At 44.5% G+C, this 12,036-nt stretch overlaps 1 protein-coding gene across 2 annotated transcripts in view; it reads right to left on the minus strand.

Annotated features, from left to right (window-relative positions):
• EGFR (epidermal growth factor receptor) overlaps positions 1 to 12,036 on the minus strand; it is a 383,921-nt gene that overhangs the window by 41,949 nt on the left and 329,936 nt on the right. For both annotated transcript variants that reach the window (XM_029589569.1, XM_029589570.1), the window contains exon 18: positions 3,359 to 3,481. In XM_029589569.1, coding sequence (XP_029445429.1) covers positions 3,359 to 3,481 — 123 coding nt within the window. The remainder of the gene's footprint in view (positions 1 to 3,358; positions 3,482 to 12,036) is intronic.

Consider the following 12,036-nt stretch of genomic DNA (forward strand, 5'->3'; position numbering starts at 1 on the left):
GGTCCTGCTGGCCTGAGCTTCTCAGGTGGTGCTGGTTTTCTGCTTTACCATTATATTTTGCTTTTAGTTTAAGCTGCGATTTAATTATAATTAGTGATGTATATAATTTAAGTTTCTTGTTTTTGTATTGATAAATTTTACTGTTCACATTGGGGTGAATTTTAAAAGCCTGGGGCGCACCGAAGCCAGGAGATACTCGCAGAAGTCGGGCCGGCACGCAATGCGCATTTTTTTTTTTAAAAGGCGCCCGCATACACACCTGTCTCCTGGCATGCGCACAAAATGTTTTTTCCCAAAAAGGGGTGGGAGCCTGGGCATGGTCTGGGCAGGGCATGGGCGTTCCAGGATGTATGAATGAAACCAGCGAGTAAATACTTATGTGCAGAAGTGTGCGCTGGGGTCCCCTGCTGCATAACTTTACTACTGCTATGGATGGGGTGTAAGTAATAAAATAAAAACATCTAGGCTAGTCAGTGGGGCTTTAAGGGTTGGTGCTAACAGGGTAAAAGGATGGCTATTTAATTAGGGGGGATTAGGAAGTCCTTACTTGGGCAAACTGGGAACAAACTGGGGAAACTGGGAATTGCCTTGGAACGCATGCCACTTACATGGCTGAGGCGGCATTTGTGTGCACATGACTCCTGTCCTACTAGTGAATGATTCAGGTCTGAATCTAATTCTGAACCCACACTGTACCATGATCGCCGGACCCTAAAAGGTGAATTTTAAAAGCCCGGCGCGTGCCAGAACTGGAAGATACGCCGACACGTTCAGCCAGCGCATGCCGAGTGGATTTTAAATGCCGCCTGGATACGCGCATATTTGCCGCTGCCTGCACAAATGAAAAGTTCAAAAAGGGGCAGGGTGTGGGTGTAGTCAGGGAAGGGCATGGGCGTGCCTGGATTTTGCATTGAAATTAGGGCACAAATATGTGCACAGGCGCTCTCCGGGGTCTCCTGCTGTGTAAGTTTTAATTCTGCTATGGATGATGTATTCGTTGTAAAACAAAAACTTCCAGGCAGATCAGTGGGATTTTAAAGGTCAGGTCTAACAGGAGAGAAGGGAGGCTATTAAACCAAGGAGTTTGGAAGTCCTACTATTTCCTTGGGTGAACTGGGAACAAACTGGGGAAACTGGTAATGGTGCTGGTGCACGTGTCTTTTGAAATGCCCTCACATGTAGTAGAAGAAGCTTTTGCATGCATAGGTGCATGTCCACTTAAAATTGCACGCACATGTATGCACATATAACATATGTATGTTATAAAATGGCTGCGTCCCTGGGTGCGGGCTGACAAATGGGCGTCTGCACGCCGGTTTAAAAATTACCATCCTTGTTTTCTGTTACAACGAGGTCAGTGACACTATCTCCATTTGTCAGTAGCAGATCTAGTAGAGTTTCCTCTTGAGTGTGCTTTTCAGCTATTTGCCCGGAGAGGGTAGGCACTGCTTGTTGAAGCAGCAGCTTGTAGGTTCCAATCCACATTTGGTAGATAGACGTCACCTACAAGTAGGATCGCTCCTTTGTGTGCTATCCTTACAATGTCTCATCATTGCCCCTTCTGAAGGAATTATTGCCTGGAATGGTTCTGTCCCAATTCTGATCTCCATTACACCAAGTCTCTGTGATTGAAACCATATCCTAGTTTGCCATCTGACAGAGTGGCCTCCAGTTCACTGATTTTATTAACAAGACTTTAAACATTCGCACACATGATTCTCCAAGACAATACTTCCTCTCGCTTGATTTCCTTGATTGTCCTTACATTTTTTCTCATTAACCTTTCCATTAGCTAACCCTCCTCTGCTTCAAATGTCTGTCTTATAGGTACTGTTTCAGAATTGATGTGGGGCATGCAGGGCTGGATTTAAAAGTCTGGCGCCCGTAGGCAGAGTTAGAGAGTAGGGGTTGGGAGATCCTGGAGTTTAAAAAGTGGGGGATGTCCTTTCCTTCCGCCACCCGCTATAGTCCCAGAGTGCTGTACTAGTGCTCCTTTGAAGTGGACTGCTGCAGGAGGCTCCTGCTTGGCACAGTTGCACTCCTCCTTGGCCTGGATATTTGGAACCTTCAAAATTTGGTGCCCTAAGTAAGTGCCTATGTTGCCTATGCCCAGGTCTGGATTTAATTGATAATCTGAAGAACAGTATCTACTGTTCATATCACTGAGAATTATAAAGGCTATTTTTTAAGCTGTTTTTAACCAAGTTTATTACCCTGGTATCTTATATATGTCAACTTTATTCTCAATGCCTACACACTAATTGGAACTGTTTTTTTAATGAAAATATTTATTTAATTTTTTTAATGAAAAACATGTTATTTTGAAGTAGGTAGAAGGTTTCATACATGTGTGTAGGCGTCCCTGCACAGTTAATGCAATATAATAATTAACCTCCTACCGCCTCCGTGAGAAATGTTTGCTCTTTTTTTGCAAATTTAAAGTCCCAAAACTTTCACGACATCCATGGTATTATTGGCTAGATGTTACCTTCATCGATGTTTAAGCATTGTAACTTGACGACTTTCAAAGCGGATACCTTCCAACCTCCTGTGTACACAGGTCTGGATTTAGGCACAGGAAACACAGGCAACTGCCCAGGCCACCAAATTTTGAAGGCGACAAATATCCAGGCGATAGAGAAGCCTGCTTCTGCTTGCTATAGGACCATGTGCCAGTGCAGCTTCAAAGGGGCACTGCCATGGCACTCTGCCTATGGGTGCCACACCCTTAACTCTGGTCCTGCCTATGCCTAAATCTAGGCCTAGGGGCATGTAACCCTTCAGGACTTTCACAATTGACCTCAAGTCTTTTCGCTTGTCCCATCTACAAATCTCCTGGGATCCACTGGTGGATGACCATCTATATAATTTAAGAAACCCTGGACTAAATCACCACGGATAAAAGATATTTTGGAAGATGTAAACTTCCTCAAGTAGAAATGCTTAGAGATGCCCTATGCAGAAATAATAAGTGACACAACATTAAAAGTACTCTAGAAATTAAAGAAAAATTAAGAAATGGCACAGTATGCTCATGCTCAGTGTGCTCTTCGCCATTCCATTTCCCTAGATGGTATTTAAGGAATAACTCAATAATATTAAACATCCTTTCAAGGTGTTATAATATAGTAAAGCCCAACACATTTTCCTACTCTCACAGCATCTTACAAAAGGCCTCTCATGGTAATAGCTATTACTTTCTATATGAGCTTATACTTCCCAGTAGCTGCTTAATCTGTAGCAAACATCAAAATCCAAATTGTACAGTGATTGTAAAATCAGGGTGTGTGTTTTCTTCCTGAAGTATATAGCACTTCACCGCTTTCATGCAGATTTACACTGAATCAGACGCTCTTACCTTGTACACAGTACCAAAAGCCCCAGAGCCAAGGACTTTGAGTTTTCTAAACTCGGTCTCCTTCAAGATCCTCAGAAGAGCTTGGTTTGGTGCTTCTCCACTGGGGGTGAGAGGTTCAACCAGCTGTGGAAGAGAAAGCAGGGGAAAATAAATGTTGTGCATAAAACAGACCGTATCATGAGCACGACCATGAAACAATCGTATATGGCGCAATCACAGAAAAAATGGCATGCTCTTGTCAAGTGATGAACATTCCAGTGCAGAAAATGAAACCCTGTGTTTGAATCTGCTTTTAAAAATTACTATGACTGAGAACTGCCTGGCTCTTCAGTTTCCTTCAGTTCTAGGCCATCTGAGTGCTGGAACATTTCTGCAATAACTGGCCCCTTATTCAGAGCTGGTTACAGTGTTGCTCAGTATGAAAAAGCATTGGTGTTACAGAAGACAGAATATGCTTAAAGGAGACAAATTTTCAGACCTAATTTTCACATCGAGACAAAGTTCTCGGGTTCCTTTTTTTTTCCAGAGGGAAAGTACAAACGTAACTTTCCCTTCGAAACTTTCAGATGCGTGCTCCTACTTTGGTGCGGGTACATTTTTGAAGGGTGCGGGTACATTTAGAGTAGTTAAATCACAGGCAGACTGTGATACATTACAGGAGGACCTTGCAAGACTGGAAGATTGGGCATCCAAATGGCAGATGAAATTTAATGTGGACAAGTGCAAGGTGTTGCACATAGGGAAAAATAACCCTTGCTGTAGTTACACGATGTTAGGTTCCATATTAGGAGCTACCACCCAGGAAAAAGATCTAGGCATCATAGTGGATAATACTTTAAAATCGTCGGCTCAGTGTGTTGCAGCAGTCAAAAAAGCAAATAGAATGTTAGGAATTATTAGGAAGGGAATGGTTAATAGAACGGAAAATGTCATAATGCCTCTGTATCGCTCCATGGTGAGACCGCACCTTGAATACTGTGTACAATTCTGGTTGCCGCATCTCAAAAAAGATATAGTTACGATGGAGAAGGTACAGAGAAGGGCAACCAAAATGATAAAGGGGATGGAACAGCTCCCCTATGAGGAAAGGCTGAAGAAGTTAGGGCTGTTCAGCTTGGAGAAGAGACGGCTGAGGGGGGATATGATAGAGGTCTTTAAGGTCATGAGAGGTCTTGAACGAGTAGATGTGACTCGGTTATTTACACTTTCGAATAATAGAAGGACTAGGGGGCATTCCATGAAGTTAGCAAGTAACACATTTAAGACTAATCAGAGAAAATTCTTTTTCACTCAACGCACAATAAAGCTCTGGAATTTGTTGCCAGAGAAGGTAGTTAGTGCAGTTAGTGTAGCTGGGTTCAAAAAAGGTTTGGATAAGTTCTTGGAGGAGAAGTCCATTAATGGCTATTAATCAATTATACTTAGGGAATAGCCACTGCTATTAATTGCATCAGTAGCATGGGTTCTTCTTAGTGTTTGGGTAATTGCCAGGTTCTTGTGGCCTGGTTTTTGGCCTCTGTTGGAAACAGGATGCTGGGCTTGATGGACCCTTGGTCTGTCCCAGCATGGCAATTTCTTATGTTCTTATGTTCTTAAAATAACAGGTATTGATTTGAAAGCCCAGTCCATGAGTGTTATTTTCCCCTTTGAACCTAAACATGCCCCCCTGGGAATGCCTTCTCGGAATGTGCATGCTAAAAGTCTGTGAGTGATGGAATGCTATGTGCACATTTGGCTGTGTTGAGGGAATGAGTTTTCATATGGCAATTTACATGGATATTGGAGAAATTACTTACCTAATAATTTTGTTTTCCTTAGTGTTTATGCTCCCCTGTGAGCAGATGGAGACGGAACAAGCTGTTGTTACAGTATATATAGCCCTGCAGTGACCCCAGTCTGCTAGCATTCTCTTCAAAAGCAACTGTGGACAGACTAGCAAAAACTAAAAACATAACCAGAACTGTACTCAACCAACTATAAACACTGAACTTATTTAAGATTCTAGGTATCCCAAGCTAGGGACTGGATGAACACTTACCAGTAATCCCCTAGGACTCAGAGCCCCACAGGAGGACTACTGACACACTCATGCGGCAGCCGAGGGTGGGAAGCTAAGTCCATCTGTCTACACTAAGGAAAATGAAATTGTCAGGTAAGTAATTTCTCCATTTCCTAGCATGTAGACAGATAGACCAGTGGGATGTACCAAAGCTACTCCCCAACAGGGTGGGAGGCTGCCCGCGGTCTGGTCAACACTGCACATGCAAAGGTTGGATCCTCCCGGGTCTGCTCATCCAGATGATAAACCTAGAAAACATGTGCAAGGAAGATCATGTCGCAGCTCGGCAGATATCGACGGGAGACAACAGACCAACCTCCACCCATGACACTGCCTGAGTCCTAGTGGAATGAGACCTAACCTGAGTAGCAATGGCTTTCCAGCATTCACATACACAGTCATGACTACCTCCTTAATCCAACGAGCTATGGTAGCCCGTGAAGCTGGAGTGCCCTACTTACTCCCACCATGGAGAACAAATAGATGATCTGTCTTTCGAAAAGACTCAGAGACCTCCAGATACCACATGACAAGTCGCTTGACATCCAAGGAGCACAAGAGGTGAAACTTCTCCGCAACCATGACCTTATCCAGGGATGGCAAGGAGATGGACTATTTCAAATTAAAGTCTGAGACTTCCTTCGGTAAGAAGGATGGAACAGTACGCAGCTGTAACATCCCCAAAGGAATGGCAAGACAAGGCCTGCAGCTCAGAAATTCGATGCGCAGAATATATAGCCACTAGTAACACAATCTTCAAGGTCAACAACCTTAAGGAAAGGGTACACAGTGGTCGGAACATAGGGCCCGCCAAAGAATCCAGCACCAAATTAAGACTCCACAATGGTACTGGTAACCTCAAGGGAAGCCTAAAATGCTTTACTCCCTTCAAAAAATAGGCCACATCAGGATGAGATGACAAAGAAACAGCATTCACCAGGCCTGTGAAAGATACAAGAGCTGCAACCTGCACCTTCAAGGAATTAAGGGCCAGTCCTTTATTCAATCTATCCTGCAAAAAATCCAGAATGAGAGGGATCTTAACTGAATAAGGAAGAGTACCCCACTCCTCACAACAGGCCTAAAAAACTCTCCAAACCTGCACATAAGCCAAGGAAGTGGAGAACTTGTGAGCATAGAGTAAAATGGCAATCACTGCAGAACAGGCGTGCCCTCTCAAGGGCCAAATGTAAGACAGAATTGAGTCAGATCCTCGTGAAGAACCAGACCCTGCTGTTACAGATCTATGTGCGGCAGAAGATGAAGGGGGGCCTCCACCACGAGTCATCATATATCTGCATACCACAGATCCCTGGGCCAGTCTGGCACCACAAGGAGTACTAGACTCCTTTTGCCTTCAATCTTGTGAATTATCCTGCCCAGCAAGGGCCACAGAGGAAAGACATAAAGCAATCTGTCTTCCGGCCAAACCTATATGAGAGCATCTATTCCCAGGGACCACGGATCTTTCCTGTGACTGTAGAATCGAGGAACCTTCGCATTTCGAGAAGTCGCCAGCAGGTCTAGGAATGGAAGGCCCCAGCGATCATAATCAGCTGAAATGCCTCTCCTGGGTCCAGATTCTCCCTGATGAGAAAGTCCACTCTTAAGTCGTTTTGCCTGCAATGTGAGAGGCCAAGATCATTTGCAGAAGACCTTCCACCCATTTCATCAGCTGGTCTATTTCCTGCGATACTTGCTGGATCTTGGTTACTCCTGGTGATTGATATAGGCCATTGTCGTTGGATTGTCCAACATCACATGAACCACTTGATCCCACAGCCTATGGCTGAACTGCAAGCATTGCCAGCCATACTGCCCAGGCCTCCAGGTGATTGATGTTCCAGTGGGACTCTTCAGCATTCCAATGCCCCTGGGCTGTTTAGCTCCAGACATTGAGCCCACGAAAAGTGGAGACTTGCATCCAGGTCAGAGAGGACAAGGGAACTCCCTTTCTTAGATGATCCTCCTGCAACCACCACTGGAAGTGGAAGCAGATTTCCATCAGCAAGTGGAACCAAACCACATAGTCCTGACACTGCGGGTTCCAACAAGATAGCAGAGAGCACTGAAGAGGACGCATATGCATCCTTGCCCACAGTACCACTTCTAGAGTAGCCGTCATCAAGCCAAGCACCTGTAGGTAGGTAGGACCACACCATCGGGCGTATGGTGTTCATCAACTGACGCACTTGAGATATCAATTTCTGGATCCGAATTTCCTGTAGAAAAACTCTGTTCTGTCCTGTGTCAAACCAGACCCCTAGATATTCCAACTGGGATGGCTGAAGATTGCTCTTGGACAGGTTTACCACCCAACCGAGCTCCTGCAATAAGGAGATCACCTTATGTGTCACCAAGTGGCTCTCTTCCTGAGACTGGCTCAAACTAGCCAGTCATACAAATACTGGTGCACCAGGATTTCTTCCTTTCATAAGGCCGCCGCTACTACCACCATAACCTTGCAAAATGTTCTGGGAGCGGTGGTTAGACCAAAAGGCAGCGCCCGAAACTGATAATGGTGCCCCAACACCGTAAAGCATAGAAAGTGTTGGTGTTCCAATCGGATGGGAATTTGAAGGTAAGCCTCTGACAGATCCAAGGAGGTCAGAAATTCCCCCAACTACACTGCCATTATCAAAGAGCATAAGGTTTCCACGCGAAAATGAGTCACATTCAAGTGATGGTTGACCCTCTTGAGATCCATGATGAGACGAAAGGAGCCCTCCTTTTTGGGCACAACAAAATAAATGGAATATCATCTCATACTTTCTTGAGATGTGGGCACTGGAACCACAGTCCTCAGTGTGAGGTACCTATGAAGCATGAACTCCACTGCCTGCTTCTTCTGTGGGGCGTGGCAAGGGGACATCATGAACTCGTCCAGAGGAATACTGTGAAATTCCAGCACATACCCTTCTCATATCACCTCCAGGACCCACTGGTCCGATGTGATCTTGACCCACACCTTTGATAAGCAAGAGAAAGACGTCTCCCTATTTCTTGTTCCAGAAGATGGGTCAGAAGACCTTTATTAGGTAGCTCAGAGCCTACTCCTCTCTTGGGCAGTTGGGAACGAAAGGACTAAGATCTACTGAAAGGCCAAGTCCACTGAAAGGTTGTCCGTCTGTAGGGAAAAAAATCTCTTGGAACCCCATAGATGACCCCTCATACCAAAGGGGTGCTGCATCTGCTTCTTATCCTCTGGCAACTGAGGAACCAGAGGCTCGCCCCACTATCTGGCCAGTTTCTCCAACTCGCTTACAAACAAGAACGAGCCTTTAAAGAACATCTTGATAAGATTGGCTTTGGAGGCTGCGTCAGCTGACCAATTTCGCAACCAGAGTTGATGCCTGGCCACTCTCACCAAAGCCACACCTTTGGCTGAGGTCCGGACCAAATCATAGCCTGCGTCTGCTAAAAAAATGGTAGCAGGTTCCATAACCGCTCTGGAATTCCCTCCAGACTCATCAACCTCCTGAGAGAGAAACAGACAAGATCTCATCACAAGGGCGCAACAGGAGGCAATCTGTAATTTTATTGCCATTGCCTCAAAGGCTTGCTTAAGAATAGCCTCAATCCTTCTTTAATGTACATCCTTCAAAGTTGCTCCTTCCTCTACAGGGATAGTCGTCCGCTTAGACATGGTACATACCAGAACATCCACTTTGGGAAAATGCAAACACACTCTCACAGCTGGATCCAGGGGGTATAGGCCTTCAAATTTCAGCCTCCATTTAAAATTTGTCTCTGGGGTGTCCCATTCTAGATCAAATAATTCCTGAATGGCATCCATCACATGGAAAAAACAAGAGTAAGTAAGGAAACCAAAATGGGATTCTTCTTTGGCTCTGACATAGCATCCGAACCAGGGACACCCAGCTGTTTCAAGGTCTGGGAAATCAGGGCTGGCAGTTCATCTCTATGAAAGAATCCCAACATGGTTCAATATGGTTCCAGCCCTGGAGGAATTTCCCCATCTTCCAGGGAATCAGGATCAACTTCATCATCAGTGCCATCTGGATTCCTGTTGGGAACATCCGCAGGGAACAGAGGCAAGCCCTGGCACTTAAGCATAGGACTGGAAGAGGGAGGAGCCACAGGCTGAGGGTCTGACCAGACAGAACTGGGGGAATCAGAGGACTGCACTGAAGAAAGGCTTGTAAGCCTTGAAAAAATTCCATCCACAAAAAAGCAGCCAGGTCCAGACCAAGCCCAGAAGGAACTGGAGTTGCTCCCACAAAACTGCCCTCACCAGTGGAGGAATCCATCAAGGGACACCCCAGATCTGGCATCCCTCCAGTCAAAGCTGCGACCAACCTGAATGGGAAGAGCCAGGCTTAGCAAAATCCGAGGAAGACAACTATCCCTGAGTGTCTGAGCAGCGCTGACACAGGTTAGAAGCCAGGTCAGGCAGAGAAGCCCTTAACACAAAAAGAAAGATGCTTAGGCTTCTTGCTTATCGGCGCAATTGCAGCGGTAAGCATGTGTCAAAATGGCTTGCATTCAAAAAAGAAATGCTTCCAAAAAATAAGTGTCAAGAAGAAGGTGAGGCATGCCTCATGCACAACCTGCATGCCAAGTTAAGCGCGTAAAAAAGTTTGTGCGTGTAAAAATCATGCACAAAATCAGAGCTCACAACGCGTGTGCAGAGCCAATGCACGCGCACACTGATGGCCTATAGAGGGCAGTAGCACACGCACAGGAGCACACAAAAACAGCTGCTGTGGCCTACTACGCGGTGTGCAAGAGCAAAGTCTAAGTGCTGGAGCTAGGCCATGGGGGCTACCCAACCCCAAAGGGAGCGGGAATGACCATCAATATGGCACGACGAGAACTGAAACCCCTCTAACTGACTCTGATTCAGGTTAAACCTTTTTTTTTTTTAAACCTTACCTGAGCTTAGTGTTTACCGGCTGAGTACAGAGACGGTCTCCGGCTACGGAGGTAGAGGGCATCTATCATCACTGCTGCGCTCGGCCTCCTGCACCCACTGCCTTTCAGCTAAGTCCACATCGGGAAACCCAGCTACCAGACCAAGGCACACCTCTGAGGGGCCACGGAAATCACCTCAGGAATTCTCAACTGGGGGAGGGACCTTTAGGTATCACCGCAGGAGAGCGGGGCTTTATTTTCCCAAATTTAGAATTTCAAATTTCTCCTTCCAAAAAGCTCGAAGCAATCCCCATAGGGAGATGCATGTCCACCATCTGCTGGAGATAGAGAATACTGGCAGGCTGGGATTATTGCAGGGTTATATATACTGTGACATCAGCTTGCTCCATCTCCATCTGCTGGCAGGGGAGCATAAAGCCACTGGTCCCGAGTCCATCTGTCTACACGCTAGGAAAAGTATGTTTAGCTATGGAGAAGCTTTGGAAGTTGTCTTCCAAATTCAATAGCATTATTCTGAGGAGGTAGTATGGTGGAAACAATTATTTTATTTCATCTTTGCATACTTCTATTCTTTTATTAGGATTGAGGGGAAAAAAAACAAGAAAAAGAAATCATGGCTATGAACATTGCACAGAGTATATGGATACATTGTTTGGGTGACTAGATATTTATCATATACCGAAACAATCAATAATGATATTGAAATCCACTCCTGGCTGAAGAAGAGAAAAAAAAGACATGAAAAAAATAAACAGATGGAAAACAGAAAGAAAGTAAAAGGAAAAAAAATGTGAGGAGAATATCCTAATAAGTAGTTTCACACAGAACTAATGGAGAATACTTTCTGGAAGAAGCACACATGTAAGGTGAAGCTAAAACCAATTCCCCTGCCAGGATATCCTTGAACCCCCTACACTGAAAATGTGATGTGGATTGGATTGGACACTGACTACAAATGTTATTAGGGGGAACATGCACACACAAACAGGGCAATCCCATAAGCCTACTTTTCTTCCATTGGAAAGGAGGCCATAAAGGAGAAAGGAGACAGCTATGTCTGGTGAAAAGAAAATACAGTAGCAAGAATGCTTTGATGGTAGAAAGCTATAATTGCTTATACTCAATAACTGGTTGCAACAAACCTAAATATTTATTTATAACTTATATACAGAATATATATATATATTTTTTTTTTTCAAGGTTTAACAGGGTGAGCACAATTACAAGCCATGCTGAAAAAACTAATTTTTTAAAAAGGAAAATGAAAATACAATCACAATTTAATATCTGATAGAAAACAAAATTCTCTTACATTATACTAACTGAAATGTATAGCACAGACAAAAAAAAATCCAACCTACCCAATAGTAAATGCAAACTTTGAAGATAAAAATGGAAGAATAGAAGAAACGCTCTCATGGTTCTTGATGTTTGACAAGCAGGAAAGCATTTAAGTGATCAGGATCATAAGAAATGACACGTGATTCTTATAAAACAGTCTTCATTGAGCTGGTACCCTAATGTAAATTAAGGGGATCATTTATCAAAGTGCTATATGGCGTTTTCCCATACATTAAGGCATTTTCACATGTGTTAAGCACCTTTAACGCATGCGAAAGCACCATAACGCATGGTGCGATGCAAATGAGAAAAATAGGAGGAGTTTGGGGCGGGATTTCAGGCCAAGCTCACAGTTTTGCGAAGCCATATCGCATGGCTTTAA

Source organism: Rhinatrema bivittatum, chromosome 2, assembly GCF_901001135.1.
Source record: "Rhinatrema bivittatum chromosome 2, aRhiBiv1.1, whole genome shotgun sequence".
NCBI lineage: Eukaryota > Metazoa > Chordata > Amphibia > Gymnophiona > Rhinatrematidae > Rhinatrema > Rhinatrema bivittatum.